The 19247-nt window shown below is 40.1% G+C and overlaps 3 protein-coding genes and 1 pseudogene across 4 annotated transcripts; 1 reads left to right on the forward strand and 3 right to left on the reverse strand.

Moving 5' to 3' along the window:
* Window positions 1-1713: 1713 nt before the first annotated feature.
* LOC311503617 (neuromedin-K receptor-like) lies at window positions 1714-7737 on the forward strand (the record flags this gene model as incomplete). Its single annotated transcript, XM_084566441.1, has 5 exons — window positions 1714-2081; window positions 2688-2876; window positions 3074-3224; window positions 5811-6007; window positions 6108-7737. 5 exons carry the CDS (start codon window positions 1714-1716, stop codon window positions 6328-6330), a joined length of 1128 nt encoding a protein of 375 aa, XP_084422567.1. The 3' UTR covers window positions 6331-7737.
* Window positions 7738-8270: 533 nt separating this feature from the next.
* Window positions 8271-10642, reverse strand: LOC311495715 (NAD(P)(+)--arginine ADP-ribosyltransferase 1-like). The gene is made up of 4 exons (XM_084555269.1): window positions 10597-10642; window positions 10440-10529; window positions 9638-10338; window positions 8271-9035 (listed from the first exon to the last, which is right to left on the reverse strand). The coding sequence occupies exons 2-4, from the start codon at window positions 10497-10499 to the stop codon at window positions 8969-8971; spliced, it is 828 nt and encodes a 275-aa protein (XP_084411395.1). The 5' UTR covers window positions 10500-10529; window positions 10597-10642; the 3' UTR covers window positions 8271-8968.
* Window positions 10643-13634: 2992 nt separating this feature from the next.
* Window positions 13635-15147, reverse strand: LOC311494538 (annotated as a pseudogene). The gene is made up of 2 exons: window positions 15064-15147; window positions 13635-14340 (listed from the first exon to the last, which is right to left on the reverse strand). The product of its transcript is annotated as an uncharacterized misc_RNA (transcript).
* Window positions 14953-17406, reverse strand: LOC311494546 (NAD(P)(+)--arginine ADP-ribosyltransferase 1-like; the record flags this gene model as incomplete). Its single annotated transcript, XM_084553642.1, has 3 exons — window positions 14953-15943; window positions 16546-17246; window positions 17347-17406. 3 exons carry the CDS (start codon window positions 17404-17406, stop codon window positions 15877-15879), a joined length of 828 nt encoding a protein of 275 aa, XP_084409768.1. The 3' UTR covers window positions 14953-15876.
* Window positions 17407-19247: the final 1841 nt, after the last annotated feature.

The following is a 19247-nucleotide window of genomic DNA, read 5'->3' on the forward strand; positions in this document are numbered from 1 at the left end:
GTGGTGTTGGTCGCTGAGGATGCTCTGGGCCTTTCTCTTGTAGCTCTGGGTGTGTAGTGTGTCCGTGGAGGGGGGGTCAGGGCCCGTGATCCTCTCTGCAGTCTCCTTGAAGAGCTTTTCTCTCAGCTTTGGTGGTGTTTCCAAACCACATCGTGATGCCACTAGTGAGAATGTTTTCGCTTGGGTGAGGGGCTGACGTCCGAGTCCAGCCTTCTTCAACAGTCTCATGAAGTACAGCTGTTGCTGTGCCTTCTTCACTGTAGCCCTGGTGTTTGTGGCCCAGGTGACACGTGAAGACAGGGAAACTTGCAACTGTCTGACCGCTCCACTTCAGTCCCTTGGTTGTTGAGAAGTTGCAGAGGGAGGGCTTCCTCCTGAAGTCCAGAATGAGTCCAGAATTTAGTTTTTCCTATGGTGACAACAAGGTTGTTGTCCTCTCCATAGATGTTTGATGAGACCCAGCATTGTTGTGTCATCTGCATATTTGATGATGATATTATTTTTGTTAGTGGAGACAGTCATAGGTGTAGACGGGGTAGAGTTTGGGACTGAGGCAGCAGCCTTGCGAGGTTCCTGTGGGAGCTCATGAGGGCATTCATATTAACCATATGCCCAACCCATCTTTGCACAGTATTTAAAATGTTATTGTGTGTTTTTGATGACCCAGATGAAGGTCATAAGCTGAATTAACCATCTTGTGACAATTCAATGTTCTGCTGGGAAACTTTTGGATCTGGCATTCATGTGAATGTTACTCAGACATGTACCACCCACCTAGACCAGACCAGGCACCCCCACCCCATAGCAATGACACTCCTTGATGGCAGCAGCCATCCCCAGCAGGATGCAGCCTGACACAGACACACACACAAAAAGGAGGTTTAGGAACAACTCCAAATTCCCTAGATCCTAAACTGATCAAGTATCTGTGGGATGATCCACAGAGGCCCCTCCCCTCAACCCACGGGACCCAGAGGTCCCCACTAGTGGGTGTTTCTAGTCTCTGACACTTCATGTCACTTCTTCTGGATGTTTTGGTAGGTAATTTTGAATGTGGGACATGAAGAGTAGACACAAAATTTCAAACTTTATTGTGATGATATTATGAGCTAAACATTTTCATTATCTCCCACATCTAATGGCCTTACGTAATATAAACAAATAGCCTACATAATATCCTGAAGCTATGAGCTCTGCTTTTGATGGCACCGCTTTTAAGGATTAACTGTATCACACTCAGGCTGATCTAAAGCTCCAGACAGCTCTAATGGCAGCAGCAGTGTTATCCCTTTCGAATGAGGTCTGACGTTTAGTTCTTTATTTAAAGCGAGTTGCTAAGAGGTGGCTGGACTTGTCAGGAGAAGTGATGCATCTGTTGAGATTTAATATAGTTATTGTGGACAAAATGATTTGCCATGGATGAAATTCTGGATTTCTGAGTGAAAACTGCTTCAACAAATATTATACATTTACTTATGCACAACAGGTTTAAGAAAGCATGCCTGGTTCATCTTGGTAAACTGAGTTAATGTTTTATCCTCTCCTGTATCACCGTGGCTGCTGTCAGGGAGTGGCTGCATCAGGACCACTCTCTGTGTAAAATGGTCACATGTTGACGCTGTTGTGCGCACGCTGCGCATCAGAGACGCCAAAGCGGTCTGTGTCTCGGGCCGGCAGCAGACCGAGACAGATCCCGCTAGGGACACTTGAGGAATGGCCTCCGAAAGGGATGGATCCAACGCTACCAGGAATCTGACCAACCAGTTTGTGCAGCCAGCTTGGCGCATCGCGCTCTGGTCGGTGGCTTACAGCACCGTGCTGGCTGTTGCGGTTTTGGGTAACTTGATTGTGATTTGGATTATCCTGGCGCACAAGCGCATGAGGACTGTCACCAACTACTTCCTACTGAACCTGGCTTTCTCTGACGTCTCGATGGCGGCGTTCAACACGCTCATCAACTTCATTTACGCGGCCCACGGAGAGTGGTACTTCGGGGACGTGTACTGCAGGTTTCACAACTTCTTCCCTGTCACCGCTGTGTTCGCCAGCATCTACTCCATGACCGCGATAGCCCTGGACAGGTAAGTCTGCAAGGACAGGTTGTATTCTGTATCCAGAATTGCGTTGCATCCCTCAGTTTTCAGTTTATGGGAAATTTTATGTAATCTGGTTATTGAACTCGGACCTTTAGTTGAGTTTATTGAGTTTATTTAGGAATAAACTCCATGCTGGTCATGTTTCATTTGAAGATACCTTCATTTAAAGTTACCTCAGTATACACAGTGTATGTGACGACTTTGTTTTATGTTGTTTACTTTGATTCTGGTCAGATATTGATATTAAAATGTTGGCAGTCGCTGAATTTAATAAAAAATAAATAGCATATAGAGTCTACATGCCTGAAGCACTTGCAGAAAATATGTTCTCTAGTAGAAAATCAAGATATCATCACTAATGACTTGAAGGGTCTTCTCTTTACTCTGATTTCAAAAGGTCGAATGACAAACCCATTTTCACAAACCAGTTTTAGCCTTAGACTAAGTCAAAGTGAGGTATTCTGCAGAAGACCAGCTGTGATCATGTTTAAATATCAGTATTGCATCACACCTAACGTGCAGAATCTGTAATATCTGGTGTTTGCATTCATTCACAGCACAGGGCTACATGTCGTGATCTCTTCGTTGCAGGTACATGGCAATCATCCACCCTCTGAAGCCACGCCTGTCTGCCAAAGCCACGATGGGGGTCATCGTCTGTATATGGAGTCTGGCCGTGGTGCTGGCTTTCCCCCTCTGCTACTTCTCCACCACCCGAACCTTACCCCGCAGGACCCTCTGCTACGTGGCGTGGCCCCGCATGGCCGACGACCCCTTCATGTGAGACAGCACTGACAGCCTCCTTTTTTTTTCTCTTTTTTTTTTCTAGCTCATGTCAAACTTCATCCTTGTCACAGCAAAGCAGGGCTATCGTTACACATCTATCTTTACAGCGTCTGCTCTGTGATCCTGCTCCTTCGACTGCTTCAGTCACTCATGTTGAAATATACTGGTGAAGTGTTTCGTTGTTTGTGCAGGTATCACATCATAGTTACAGTTCTGGTCTACATGCTGCCCTTAGTGGTGATGGGCATCACTTACACCATCGTAGGCTTGACGCTGTGGGGAGGTGAGATCCCCGGAGACTCATCTGATAGCTATCACGGACAGCTGCAGGCTAAAAGGAAGGTAATCAACATGTTTGTTTAGTGTATAATCTGATTTTACGCCTTTTCTTTTAATGTAGTGTGTGGATCTGTTGATAAAATAACACATTTCCACATACCACGTAGTCTGCCAAGAGACTGTCTTTGTACAAGTGAAAAACATACAGGAAGGTCAAGGGTTAAAGTTTTTTGGAAGGCTTCCGGTCATTGAAAGCCTTTATTTGAAAAGCTCAAATGTCACTGAAAAATAAACATTTGACGGAAAAGAAAAACTTCAGCATGCCGTGTGTAATGAGCTGACTGTTTCCTTTATTTTAAGACGGAAAACCACCAGCTCTGTTGCTGATTGAAACTCAAATTCATTCTGTTACTTTTGCAGGATAATCTCTCCTGAGCAGGAACACTAGTGCACACTAGTGCTGGGCGGGGAGGAAGCGAAACACACCGCAGTGGCAGCTAATGCAGATGTGTTCAGATGTGCAAAGTGCAAAACGCTGTGGACCACTTACAGCTTTAATCAGTGAAATGTGACGCGAGGAGCTGAAAAGAGCAGCAGTGCGGTGCTGTGAAGGGAAGTCAGAATAAACATACAAGAAGACTTTATGTTGTTTTTGTACTAATACAGACTGTCGCAATTATAACTTGTTGAAGAGGAAAGGATCCTCTTAATTCTTAATTCATTGTACTTTGGACTCTACAGTGTGTGCTGCAGCAGCTACCGGGGGTTATACAGGGATTAGGACCGTCACAGCTGTCGTGACGAGCATCTATCAAGACAGCTCTGGGATTATTGCCAGGAAATACAATTCATCAATAAACGTCACAAATACTGTATGTCAGCATGTCGGATTATTTCAAAGAGACAGCTCGAGGGTCAGGCTCTGGAAGTTTGGACCTTTTCAAAATGGAAATTTATAAAGGATGTAATCAAAAAAAAAGATATATTAATAGATTTACATTAATATTAATGGCACAAACACACAGACACAATGAGAACAACAGAGACAGGTGCAGGTTTGCACTCTGCAATATTTTAAAGGACCACAGAGAAAGAAAATCATCAGAGGGGCCGATTTCTGTCAAGATTGAGCCAAGGAAGATGAAAGAGGTCTCTAAATGTCAGGAAACAAAGCTGTGAGACAATGTCAGGCTTGATCCAAAGGTCCCCTCTGACAAGATTGCGTCTGAGATGGAGATAAGACGAAGTCCCTCTCATCTCCGTGCTGCAGAGGAGCATCTGCTGATGGTCTAGTAGCCGTCTGCTCCCTTTAACCCCCTGCAGCTCTGCATTGTGCTGTAAAACGCTGATGAGTTCTGAGGTGCTCTCCCATCCAGCCCACCTGGAACCTGCTGCGCCTGCTGCATCATCGCTAGTGCGTCATCAGCGACCTTTCCCTCTTTGCTGGCAGTCGTTTCGAACTTGTTGAATGGGCAATTATGATGAGAAAGGAAATGGTCCACAACACACCGTGTATCTATCAAAGGCACTGTGTATCTAAATAATGGCCATGCTTTGAAACGCCCCGCTGTGAAATGACATTCGGAGAGCTTTTTCCTTTTGTGATTTGGAGTTTCTCCAGGTGTTGGGGATGTTTGGGCAGGACGCAGGGAGGAATAGTTGTATGGGATCAGTCAGTGTGGCCATGCTGATTTATTTAAAGCTGCACTAAAGAAAATGTTTGGGTGGATAAAAGCTTCAGATATGAGTTTCAGCGCCAGTCACCTCGTCGTCTCGGACTCCCCGTACACTACCAACCTCCAGGGACAGTCAGCGTAGCTATGAACATATTGGTTCACTTACAATCAAGAAACTGCTCGAGACCAAACGAGAAGAGTAAATATTAATTCTTTAATATATCAGAAGCTGTGTGTTGCAGCTGGCTTCACTGCAGCCAAAGGGCAAACAGTGACACCGAATGAATGAATTAAACCGATGCAGCTTTATAGGAGGAGTTGCCAGTCTAATGACATTGGTGAAATGGCATTCTTGAAATACTTCATTCAGTTAAACAAACACTTAATTTCATGGTCCTCTTCCACTGTATTGAGCTGTTGCCCAAATTTCTTTGCTGCAAAAAAAGAAAAAATGTGATTAGTATGCATATCTCTCCCTCTGTGAAAGTGAGACAGAGATTTTAATGAGACAAGACAAACATTTTATGTTAACAGCTTGGACTTCAAAGTAGCAGACGAACACTAGTTTGTAAAATGCAAAAGAAGAATTTGTCTTCTTTGATCTCATTCCTCAACTTGTGGCTTGGCTATTGGCTTATTGTGTGTGATACTAACACTTCTGTTCAGGATGGTGATCTATCTTGTGTTCGGCGCGATGCTGCATTAATGCTACAGTGCCTTAAGTGATTGGAGAACTTCTGTCACTGTCACTACTTGCATTATCTTGACTGCTAGTGTCTCTAATCCCATTAATGAGATCTGTATTCAGTCCAAGTGTCCAAGAAAGACGGGACAGTGCACAGCACCACTAATGGAATGGATCCGTTGTTCCTTTTATTTCTTACCGCTGTGTTTTTTCTGCTGTTAAATGTCTGAAAGGCCTCCCTCTGCTCTCCTGCTCATGGCTCTGGTGCTGTTCTCCTTCCTTCTGCAGGTGGTGAAGATGATGATCATTGTAGTGGCGACCTTTGCCCTCTGCTGGCTGCCGTATCACGTCTACTTCATTGTGACGGGCCTCAACAAGCGCCTGAGCAAGTGGAAGTACATCCAGCAGGTTTACTTGTCGGTGCTGTGGCTGGCGATGAGCTCCACCATGTACAATCCCATCATCTACTGCTGCCTCAACAGCAGGTGAGTACAAACGGGCCTGTCCCACAACCTCCAACGCACAAAATACTGCCCACCGCACAGTGATCACATGCCGGGGGGGGGGGGGCTGATTTGGCTGCAGGTTCCGGGCTGGTTTCAAGCAGGTTTTCCGCTGGTGTCCCTTCGTCCGGGTGTCGAGCTACGATGAGCTGGAGCTCCGAAACACAAGGCTTCGACCGTGTCACCAGAGCAGCATGTGCACTCTCTCTCGAGTTGACACCAGCATCCTGAGCAAAGACAAGAGCACCTGTTCTCGTGGGAACAGGCCTAAACCCAACTCTGAGCAGAATAATAAAGACAGTTAGTTGTCTCTACTGGACACACTCCAGCTGAACGCTCTATAGATTTTTATATTAAACGTTATTGTGACATATACTGATCGGTGTGTTTGCTTGCTGAGTTAATCAGTTTACTGTAGCAGTGGCACTTCTTAGATTCAATGACTTACACTTTCTGAGGGCATTATAATCTTGGAAGGTCATCATAGACATAAGATTGTCCTTGAGACTGCATGAAAAATATATTTTTCTTTTTCTCAGTGACAGAGTAAAACTATGACATTTGTCTGTAAATTAGTGGGTGCGTTCTGAAGTGGATTCTGCACACTTTTAATTTGCTGAAATGTAAACAAAAAGTAGTAAAAGCTGTAGTGAGCATGACATGTCTGTAGGGATTATTTTTTTCTATTTGTCCCAGTTTAACCAGAACTGAAATTTAATCACCAGTTTTTACAAATATTTTTCTGTATCAGTTCATATTGTAGTCGATATCTATCTATAAATACACATTTATATCGATGTCTAAACATTATATCTGATGCATTTTGACGTGAAGTTTTATTGGTTGCTATTTTTCAAAATGCTGCTGTTCATTATTTTGAATTGTTGCACTTACTTTTGCAAACAAGGACACTGATGCATGGCAATCCCAAAAAGGTTTGAGAAATGCTGAATGTAAATATGGCTTTTTAACAGTGGTATCTCAATAAAGTGTTGAGCTTCTCATTATTAAGACTAAATATGTCATATTTGTCTAAGGGGATATTGCATCCTTATTTATTTACTGTACATTCCTGAGCTTTAGTTCATTCTAGTCAAACATCAGTGTCAGTATCATAAATCCTACAGTAAGCTGCTTTGATGTTTCGTAATAACATTCATTTAATGTAAAACTCAGCATCGTATTGAATAATGTAGTAGCATTTATTTAAATGCTGTATTTAAAGGCGCTGGGTTGTTACTCAGAGGATCTGATCGGCATCAATGTTCCAACATTAAATATATTGTAGAGACAGATAGAGATGTTAAAGCTGGTTGGATGAATGTTCATTCACAAGTGCTCGCTGGTGTAACTCTGGTTAGTCGGAGGGAAAGCGTCATTTTAAACTGTGCTTCTGGTGACTGTTACTAATTGCTGTGATTTCTCTGCATCGCTCTGATCAAACAGTATTCGTTAGTTATTATTTTGGTGCAGATTAAAACACACTGAGGCACAGATTATATTCAGTATTTACAGTGAATTTGTGTTGAGTTGTTGTATTATGATGAAAAGAAAGTGAAATTTACAGCTCAGATTTTCTGTGTGTGATCATCTACGTCAGGGGTGTCAAACATGTGGTCCGGGGCCCAAAACCGGACCACCAAAGAGTCCAGTTTGGCCTACGGGATAACTTTGCAAAGTGTGAAAATTACATAGGAGATGTTTACTGCATTTCTTCAGTATTTCTTCATTTCTTCTATTCCTAACTTGTAGTCAGAGCTGTGGATGAAGCACCACACTGAGACCCAGAACTAAACAGCAGGTGGCACCAATGCACCAAATCTTTCTTAAGAAATTTCAGGTTGTTCATGAACTGTTTTGTAAAAGGATAGTTCATTAAGTTTCATTACTATTATTACATTATTTACTGGTTATTTATAGGTTATTATGCTATCATGTTTCTACTCTGGCCCCCTTGAGATCAAATTGTGCTGTACGTAGCCTCTGAACTAAAATGAGGTTGACACCACTGATCTACGTTGATAGATTTTATTTCACTTGCGCGTAACAATGATTGTTAAGTGGATATTGTTCTACAAAGACGTGAACCAGTGATGTTTGGTGTATGTCTGAGGCAGCTGTAGCATGAAAGAACAAACTGATAAACTGAGTCTGATACATTTTGTTATGGTGTTTATTTCATATGGAGACAATACATCATGGTTTAAACAGCAGATATACACCAGTGGTACAATAATATATATATATTTTTTTTATTTCACGACACTCAAGGTCAAAAAATGTCACACACAACAACAGCTTATATGACCTGGTTGTGAGGTTAAGAGAATTACTCATCATCAGAACTCAAACATAAGCCCAAGCTAGTTCAGCATGAAAATGGGAGTTACTTCTAACACTTTCCACTGACTGTGGTTTTACTGTTTCAAGAATAAGTTCCTCTTTCACACGAGCTTATTTATAGCTGTTTCTGCTGTACACGCCTTGACTTCCAGTAATCTTCTTATATTCTGCTCTATCATATAGATTTCATTTAAAATAAACCTTTAACAAACCTGTGTTTTTTTTTTGTTTTTTTTTTTGTCATGAGAAAATAAAGATAAAAAGCACAACGCAATTGGCAAATTATATCTGTTTATGTATATTCATATATCTAAAGTATGATATTTTGAGCAGTTACTTTGAGGCCACAGTGTTGGCTTTGAGGCTAAGGCACTATAGTTAATATATATGAATTTGCAGAATATATGCATCTGATACTTCAGGAAGAATCATCAAACAAGAAAGGTATATATGTTTCCAACATGCATAATATAAAAAAAGTATCTGTATTATAAAACATGTGGCAGGACTGTGAAGTGAGATATGAGCCAACGCAGCTGATCAGCCTTGCATTACAGATCCTTCCAGAGAAGTCCGATATCAAGTGTTTTTACTGGTCATTTAAATAAATAAAGATAAGACCACGAGCCCAGACACAACCCACAGGGTGGAGACGACAGTTGGAGACCTGGAGAGATGGAACCAAAGCAAGAGAGATGAACATCTTAGTAGACGACTGGAGTATCATTATTTAAAAAGTTCTCCTTCTCGCTCTGAGCATTTCTTTTGTTTCAACCAAAGTTAGAAAGATTTTTGTATTTTTGCTGTCTCACTTCTTAGAGAAACATAACTTATATCACATGTTTTCCAGCATTGATCGGAAACATTTGAATCAACTCCTGAGGGCAGTAGTGGGGCCGTAATGCTGTTTTTCCATTTTCAGGCAAATCTGATCAAACCACACCCAAACCACACTGGACACGAGGAGACTCTCTCATTTTTCAGTGATCTCCCACACTTTACATTTTCAGTTTAGATTAATCCCTAAAAGAACGGTAACGTGTGTCCATATTTGAAAACCTTTTAGGAGTAACTCTCCTGAAAGGTTGCAAGAACTGATCATTAGTCAGATAGTTAGTTCTGGTTATTATGGGTATAGTACTTGGAGTAACAGTGAAGCTTTACACTGAGTCTTTTGATATAACCTCACAGTTCCAGGCTCTATATTTGTGACAAACTATGCAACTGAGCAAAAATGTTCAATTTCTCTCAAGAAAACATGAGTCTTACCGTGACAAGATGTGACAGCTGTGTGACATGCCCAGTTTTGAATGTTTTAAAGCAACCAATGTATATTCATCATCACCAGACACCTCTGTAATTGACTCCACGGTGAAGACTTCAGCTGGTGATAAGAGTACACTATTTTCCACGCTTGCTTTGCAAAGCTGATCCGTAAGGTTGACAAAGAAGCAAGAAGTGATATTTAACAAGACCATTTCTTCCATATCTTCCATGCGTGTATCAGAGTTTGAAGATGCAGTGGTGAAACTTTCAAATCTCACGATTGCTCCCTTCTGCAGCAGTGTGTTTTCTTCTTGGACAAGGTACACACTCTTGCACTCTTTTGGTTTCAGCAGCCTCATGGAATCCATAAGCAGGAAATGAAAAGACTTGAAATGGAAGTTTTCTTGGTATATGCTAAAATTTCCAACCATCTCCTGTATTTCCTTGTTGAAAGTGTCTTTAATATCTCTTGACCAATCATAGGTTGAAAGTGCATCAGTGTGCTCCCTTGTTCCTCCGGGGATCAGCCTTGAACATTTGGGACTTCCACTCCAGGCCTCCTGGAATAACGCGCTTTGTTTCAGCTCTTTTTGCAACAGGCCTGAATAGATGATCCTCTCCTTGGCTTCTTTAGGGCATCCAAGATACAGTTCATCTATTAAATCTGGGTCCGTGGCCAGTAGTTTCACATCCTTTGCAGTCCCCTTCAATTGAGTAAGAAAAGTTAAAAATGATTTTAAAAGGAGAGAATATTTTTTTCTAACATACCATTTTTTTTAATATATATCTTTAGAAATATACTCACTTTGTCATAGACAGCTGTGAAAATGATTGCAGCAAGAACCAGTTTCCTAATGTCCCACATTTTCACAGGCTATTCTTCTTCTACAGACTGCTGTTTAAGGAAAAAGCATTGTCAATAAAATTCAAACAGAAAAGAAAAGCAAATGACATATAAATACCTTAATCGAAGAGAGCTGACTTCTGTGTGCAGCTCATACAGTTGAGTCACAGTGTAAATTCAGTGGCAGGGGAGGGAGGGTCTGATCTCTGCAGAACAGTGTCAGGGCAGTGGCACAACTTATACAGCCCTTTTCTTTTTCAGAGGAAGGAAATAACATGCTACTGGTTGCCTTGCTGTCTGTGTCTCTGTTATGTTCTGCTTGAGCTCCTTTTACTGTAACCCCATGTAGATTGGTTGCAGATGTGATTAACTAATATTAAGCTGAAACCAACTTTATTTCCCCGTTCACCCAGCTTTCTTTCTTTCTTTCTTTCTTTCTTTCTTTCTTACCATGTAAAATCATTTGCTGCTTATTTCATCTTCTGCTGTTGCTATGTATTCTTACTGCTCAAATACTCAGTGACTAATGACAGTTCCTAACATTAAACATTGACATGGTGTTGTTTTTCTTTAGTTCATTCTAGTCAAACATCGATGTCAGTATCATAAATCCTACGATACGCTGCTTTGATGTTTCGTAATTACATTTATTTAATGTAAAACTCAGCATCGTATTGAATGTGTCACACCTCGATGAATTGTTTTCATTATCGTCTCGTGATTTCCTGTTTTATTTTGAAAGTACTAACTCTCCTCTCGTTTCAGGTCACTTACCCTTCCTCTTGTGTCACCGGTCTGATTGTCTCCCCCGATTCCTGATTGTTTCCACCTGTTCCCCATTACCCTCCTGTGTATATATGGTCTGCGTTTTCCCCTGTCTTGTGCCAGTGTGTTACGTTTCGATTTCGTCTCGTCGTGCATACCAGCCTGCGTATTCCAAGCCATAGCTAAGTTTTGAACCTTTGAACTCTTTGTCTAGTTTTTTGCCTCCTTGGAGTGATTTTTTGTTAGTTATTTTGTTACCACCTTGTTGGAGTTTTATTTTGGAATTATTAAAGACCTTATTTTTCTAACTGCCTCTGCGACTGAGTCCTCCCTTTTGTCCAGGTTTTGTCAGAATGATGTAGTAGCATTTATTTAAAAGCTGTATTTAAAGGCGCTGGGTTCCTACTCAGAGGATCTGATCGGCATCAATGTTCTAACACTAAATATATTGTAGAGACAGACAGAGACGTTAAATCAAAGCTGATTGGATGAATGTTCATTCACAAGTGCTTGCTGGTGTAACTCTGGTTAGTCGGAGGGAAAGCGTCATTTTAAACTGTGCTTCTGGGGACTGTTACTAATTGCTGTGATTTTCCTCCATCGCTCTGAGTTGTTTGTTGGTTATTATTTTGCTGCAGATTAAAACATACAGAGGCACAGATTATATTCAGTATTTACAGTGAGTTTGTGTTGAGTTGTTGTATTATGATGAAAAGAAAATGAGATTTACAGCCCACCAAACAGTCCCGTTTCGCCTACGGGAAGACTTTGCGAAGTGCGAAAATGACATAGTAGATGTTTACTGCATTTCTTCAGTAAAACTAACTGCTATTCCTAATTTGTAGTCAGAGCTGCACTGTTAAGAATTTTCTGGTAAAATAACAGTAAAGAACTGGCAGCAGGGTTGCCATTATGTTACTGTAAAATTAACATATTTTTACTGTCACTAAAATTTACAGTTTTGTGCTGTTATTGAAAAATACAGTGTTTACTGTTTGTTAATATTACTTTCACAATACTTTACAGTCAACTGGTTTGTTTAAAAATACATTATCAGTCTTCACAAAATCTACAAACTATGTGCTTTGCGAAAGAACAGATCAGCATGTAATTCATTCATCTATCTTCTGTAACCGCTTGTTCCTGTGTAAGCTCGCAGGCTCTGCTGGAACCTATCCCAGCTGTCATCGGGCAAGAGGCGGGGTACACCCTGAACAGGTCGCCAGTCTATCACAGGGCTAACACAGAGACAGACAACCATTCACACTCACACCTAGGGCCAATTTAGAATCACCAGTTAACCTAACCAGCATGTCTTTGGATGGTGGGAGGAAGCTGGAGTACCCGGAGAGAAGCCACACAGACACAGGGAGAACATGCAAACTCCCCTCAGAAAGGACCCAGTCAGCCTGCTGACTTGATTCGAATGGATTCGAACCTGGGACCTTCTCGCTGTGAGGCATCAGTGCTAACCACCTCGCCACTGTGCCACCCGAACAGATCCATCTTCCCATGTGTAGTTCGGGTTAACTTTCCCAGAATGGAAAAAATACATCATGATACCGTGATTTAGAAGGTTTGGATGAATGATTAGCGGTAAAATGCTGTATTTTAGGAAAACAGTATAGTTCTGTTAAAAGAACAGTAAATCACCGAAATTTCAGTTTTTTTGTTTGTAACAGTAGAGTGATGTATTACAGGTTAATACTGTTGGAATTCTGCTGTAAATTAACAGCAATTTCTAACAGTGTGTGGACGTAGCACCACACTGAGACCCAGAACTAAACAGCAGGTGGCACCAATGCACCAAATCTTTCTTAAGAATTTCAGGTTGTTCATAAAATGTTTTGTAAAAGGATAGTTCATTAAGTTTTATTACTATTATTTACTGGTTATTTATAGGCTATTATGCTATTATATTTCTACTCTGACTCCCTTGAGATTAAATTGTGCTGCACGTGGCCCTTAAAATGAGTTTGACACCACTGATCTACGTTGATAGATTTTATTTCACTCATGCGTAACGATGAATGTTAAGTGGATATTGTTGTACAAAGACGTGAACCAGTGATTTTTGGTGTATGTCTGAGCCAGCCTTAGTATGAAAGAACAAACTGATAAACTGAGTCTGATACATTTTGTTATGGTGTTTATTTTATATGGTTACAAAGACACAAAGCCCAGGTTAATTGAGCATGATGGGAGTTACTTCTAACACTTTCCAGATTCTTCCAGAGAAGTCCGATATCAAGTGTTTTTACTGGTCATTTAAAGAAATAAAGATAAGACCACGAGCCCAGACACGACCCACTGGGTGGAGACAGCTCTATATTTGTGACAAACTATGCAACTGAGCAAAAATGTTCAATTTCTCTCAAGAAAATATGAGTCTTACCGTGACAACATGTGACAGCTGTGTGACATGCCCAGTTTTGAATGTTTTAAAGCAAGCAATGTGTATTGCTCATCATCATTAATTGTTGCCTTTTTAATTGACTCCACGGTGAAAACTTCAGCTGGTGATAAGAGTACACTCTTTTCCATGTTTGTACCGCAAAGCTGATCCTTAAGGTTGACAAAGAAGCAAGAAGTGATATTTAACAAGACCATTCCATCCATATCTTCAAAGCGTGTATCAATGTTTGAAGAAGCAGTGGTGAATCTTTCAAATCTCACGGTTGCTCCCTGCTGCAGCAGTGTGTTTTCTTCTTGGACAAGGTACACACTCTTGCACTCTTTTGGCTTCAGCAGCCTCATGGAATCCATAAGCAGGAAACGAAAAGACTTGAAATGGAACTTTTCTTCTGCTAAAGTTTCCAGCCATTGTCTGTACTTCGTTGTTAAAAGTCTTTATAAACTCTGTTGACGAATCATATGTTGAAAGTGCATCAGTGTGCTCCTTTATTCCTCCGGGGATCAGCCTTGAACAGTTGGGACTTAAACTCCAGGCCTTCTGGAATAACGCGCTTTTTTTTAGCTCTTTTTGTAACAGGCCTGAATGGATGATCCTCTCCTTGGCTTCTTTAGGGCATCCAAGATACAGTTCATCTATTAAATCTGGGTCCGTGGCCAGTAGTTTCACATCCTTTGCAGTCCCCTTCAATTGAGTAAGAAAATTTAAAAATGATTTTAAAAGGAGAGAATATTTGTTTCTAACATACCAATTTTTTCCTATTATATATATATATATATATATATGTATATATCCCACATTTTCACAGGCTATTCTTCTTCTACAGACTGCTGTTTAAGGAAAAAGCATTGTCAATAAAATTCAAACAGAAATGAAAAGCAAATGACATATAAATACCTTAATCGAAGAGAACTGACTTCTGTGAGCAGCTCATACAGTTGAGTCACAGTGTAAATTCAGTGGCAGGGGAGGGAGGGTCTGATCTCTGCAGAACAGTGTCAGGGCAGTGGCACAACTTATACAACCCTTTTCTTTTTCAGAGGAAGGAAATAACATGCTACTGGTTGCCTTGCTGTCTGTGTCTCTGTTCTGTTCTGCTTGAGCTTGGTTGCATATGTGATTAACTAATATTAAGCTGAAACCAACTTTATTTCCCCGTTCAACCCAGCTTTCTTTCTTTCTTTCTTTCTTTCTTTCTTTCTTTCTTTCTTTCTTTCTTTCTTATCTTACAGTTCATTAAGTTTTATTACTGTTATTACATTATTTAGTGGTTATTTATAGGCTATTATGCTATAATGTTACTGTACGTGGCCCCTGAACTAAAATGAGTTTGACACCACTGATCTACGTTGATAGATTTTATTTCACTCGTGCGTAACGATGATTGTTAAGTGGATAATGTTGTACAAAGACGTGAACCAGTGATGTTTGGTGTATGTCTGAGGCAGCTGTAGCATGAAAGAACAAACTGATAAACTGAGTCTGATACATTTTGTTATGGTGTTTATTTCATATGGATACAAAGACATCATGGTTTGAACAGCAGATATACACCAGTGGTACAATGACATATACAACAACAGCTTATATGACCTGGATGTTAGGTTGAGAGAATTACTCGTCATCAGAACTCAAACACAAACCCAAGCTAATTCAACATGAAAATGGGAGTTATTTCAAACACTTTCCACTGACTGTGGTTTTACAGTTCCAAGAATAAATTCCTCTTTTACACAAAAGGCTTATTTATAGCTGTTTCTGCTGTACACGCCTTGACTTCTAGTAATCTTCCTATATTCTGCTCTATCATACAGATTTCATTTAAAATAAACCTTTACTGGGTTTTTTTTTGTTGTCATGAGAAAATAGAGGTAAAAAGCACAACACAATTGGCAGTCTGTTTATGTATATCCATATATCTAAAGCATGATATTTTCAGCAGAAATTGCGTAACTTTGAGGGCACAGTGTTGGCTTTGAGGCTAAGGCATTATAGTTAATATATATGAATTTGCAGAGTATATGCATCTCTGTGCAAGGTAAATGATGCTTCAGAAAGAATCATCAAACAAGAAAGGTATATATGTTTCCAACATGCATAATATAAAAAAAGTATCTGTATTATAAAACATATGGCAGGACTGTGAAGTAACGCAGCTGATCAGTCTTACATTACAGATCCTTCCAGAGAAGTCCAATATCAAGTGTTTTTACTGGTCATTTAAAGAAATAAAGATAAAACCATGAGCCCAGACACGACCCACTGGGTGGAGACGACAGCTGGAGACCTGGAGAGATGGAAACAAAGCAAGAGAGATGAACATCTTAGTAGACGACTGGAGTATCATTAGTTAAAAAGTTCTCCCTCTCACTCTAGGCATTTCTTTTGTTTCAGCCAAAGTTAGAAAGATTTTTGTATTTTTGCTGTCTCACTTCTTAGAGAAAAATAAATCATATCACATGTTTTCTAGCATTGATCAGAAACATTTGAATCAACACCTGAGGGCAGTAGTGGGGCCATAATGCTGTTTTTTCAATTTTCAGGCAAATCTGATCAAACCACACCCAACCACACTGGACACGAGGAGACTCTCTCACTTTTCAGTGATCTCCCACACTTTACATTTTCAGTTTAGATTAATCCCTAAAAGAACGGTAACGTGTGTCCATATTTGAAAAGCTTTTAGGAGTAACTCTCCTGAAAGGTTGCAAGAACTGATCATTAGTCAGATAGTTAGTTCTGGTTATTATGGGTATAGTACTTGGAGTAACAGTGAAGCTTTACACTGAGTCTTTTGATATAACCTCACAGTTCCAGGCTCTATATTTGTGACAAACTATGCAACTGAGCAAAAATGTTCAATTTCTCTCAAGAAAACATGAGTCTTACCGTGACAAGATGTGACAGCTGTGTGACATGCCCAGTTTTGAATGTTTTAAAGCAACCAATGTATATTCATCATCACCAGACACCTCTGTAATTGACTCCACGGTGAAGACTTCAGCTGGTGATAAGAGTATACTATTTTCCACGCTTGCTTTGCAAAGCTGATCCGTAAGGTTGACAAAGAAGCAAGAAGTGATATTTAACAAGACCATTTCTTCCATATCTTCCATGCGTGTATCAGAGTTTGAAGATGCAGTGGTGAAACTTTCAAATCTCACGATTGCTCCCTTCTGCAGCAGTGTGTTTTCTTCTTGGACAAGGTACACACTCTTGCACTCTTTTGGTTTCAGCAGCCTCATGGAATCCATAAGCAGGAAATGAAAAGACTTGAAATGGAAGTTTTCTTGGTATATGCTAAAATTTCCAGCCATCTCCTGTATTTCCTTGTTGAAAGTGTCTTTAATATCTCTTGACCAATCATAGGTTGAAAGTGCATCAGTGTGCTCCCTTGTTCCTCCGGGGATCAGCCTTGAACATTTGGGACTTCCACTCCAGGCCTCCTGGAATAACGCGCTTTGTTTCAGCTCTTTTTGCAACAGGCCTGAATAGATGAACCTCTCCTTGGCTTCTTTAGGGCATCCAAGATACAGTTCATTTATTAAATCTGGGTCCGTGGCCAGTAGTTTCACATCCTTTGCAGTCCCCTTCAATTGAGTAAGAAAAGTTAAAAATGATTTTAAAAGGAGAGAATATTTTTTTCAAACATACCATTTTTTTAATATATATCTTTGGAAATATACTCACTTTGTCGCAGACAGCTGTGAAAATGATTGCAGCAAGAACCAGTTTCCTAATGTCCCACATTTTCACAGGCTATTCTTCTTCTACAGACTGCTGTTTAAAGAAAAAGCATTGTCAATAAAATTCAAACAGAAAAGAAAAGCAAATGACATATAAATACCTTAATTGAGGAGAACTGACTTCTGTGAGCGGCTCATACAGTTGAGTCACAGTGTAAATTCAGTGGCAGGGGAGGGAGGGTCTGATCTCTGCAGAACAGTGTCAGGGCAGCGGCACAACTTATACAACCCTTTTCTTTTTCAGAGGAAGGAAATAACATGCTACTGGTTGCCTTGCTGTCTGTGTCTCTGTTATGTTCTGCTTGAGCTCCTTTTACTGTAACCCCATGTAGATTGGTTGCAGATGTGATTAACTAATATTAAGCTGAAACCAACTTTATTTCCCCTTTCACCCAGCTTTCTTTCTTTCATTCTTTCTTTCTTTCTTTCTTACCATGTAAAATCATTTGCTGCTTATTTCATCTTCTACTGTTGCTATGTTAAACTATTCTTACTGCTCAAATAGCAGTGACTAATGGCATTTCCTAACATTAAACATGGTGTTGTTTTTCTTTAGTTCATTCTAGTCAAACATCGATGTCAGTATCATAAATCCTACGATAAGCTGCTTTGATGTTTCGTAATTACATTTATTTAATGTAAAACTCAGCATCGTATTGAATGTGTCACACCTCGGTGAATTGTTTTCATTATTGTCTCGTGATTTCCTGTTTTATTTTGAAAGTACTAACTCTCTTCTCGTTTCAGGTCACTTACCCTTCCTCTTGTGTCACCGGTCTGATTGTCTCCCCCGATTCCTGATTGTTTCCACCTGTTCCCCATTACCCTCCTGTGTATATATGGTCTGCGTTTTCCCCTGTCTTGTGCCAGTGTGTTACGTTTCGATTTCGTCTCGTCGTGCATACCAGCCTGCGTATTCCAAGCCATAGCTAAGTTTTGAACCTTTGAACTCTTTGTCTAGTTTTTTGCCTCCTTGGAGTGATTTTTTTGTTAGTTATTTTGTTACCACCTTGTTGGAGTTTTATTTTGGAATTATTAAAGACCTTATTTTTCTAACTGCCTCTGCGACTGAGTCCTCCCTTTTGTCCAGGTTTTGTCAGAATGATGTAGTAGCATTTATTTAAATGCTGTATTTAAAGGCGCTGGGTTGTTACTCAGAGAATCTGATCGGCATCAATGTTCCAACATTAAATATATTGTAGAGACAGACAGACGTTAAATCAAAGCTGATTGGATGAATGTTCATTCACAAGTGCTTGCTTTTGTAACTCTGGTTAGTCGGAGGGAAAGCGTCATTTTAAACTGTGCTTCTGGGGACTGTTACTAATTGCTGTGATTTTCCTGCATCGCTCTGAGTTGTTTGTTGGTTATTATTTTGCTGCCGATTAAAACATACAGAGGCACAGATTATATTCAGTATTTACAGTGAGTTTGTGTTGAGTTGTTGTATTATGATGAAAAGAAAATGAGATTTACAGCCCACCAAACAGTCCCGTTTCGCCTACGGGAAGACTTTGCGAAGTGCGAAAATGACATAGTAGATGTTTACTGCATTTCTTCAGTAAAACTAACTGCTATTCCTAATTTGTAGTCAGAGCTGCACTGTTAAGAATTTTCTGGTAAAATAACAGTAAAGAACTGGCAGCAGGGTTGCCATTATGTTACTGTAAAATTAACATATTTTTACTGTCACTAAAATTTACAGTTTTGTGCTGTTATTGAAAAATACAGTGTTTACTGTTTGTTAATATTACTTTCACAATACTTTACAGTCAACTGGTTTGTTTAAAAATACATTATCAGTCTTCACAAAATCTACAAACTATGTGCTTTGCGAAAGAACAG

This window comes from Chelon labrosus (assembly GCF_963514085.1).
Source record: "Chelon labrosus genome assembly, chromosome: 2".
NCBI classification, from domain to species: domain Eukaryota; kingdom Metazoa; phylum Chordata; class Actinopteri; order Mugiliformes; family Mugilidae; genus Chelon; species Chelon labrosus.

What these genes read in the sequence shown, in the direction of transcription:
- LOC311495715 (XM_084555269.1), bottom strand. Translation starts at nt 10,499, where the DNA reads ATGTGGGACATTAGGAAACTGGTTCTTGCTGCAATCATTTTCACAGCT. An exon ending in TCACAGCTGTCTATGACAAA is followed by an intron (nt 10,339 to 10,439) that starts GTGAGTATATTT and finishes ACTCAATTGAAG; the next exon opens with GGGACTGCAAAGGATGTGAA. An exon ending in AGCTGTCACATCTTGTCACG is followed by an intron (nt 9,036 to 9,637) that starts GTAAGACTCATG and finishes CCATCTCTCCAG; the next exon opens with GTCTCCAACTGTCGTCTCCA.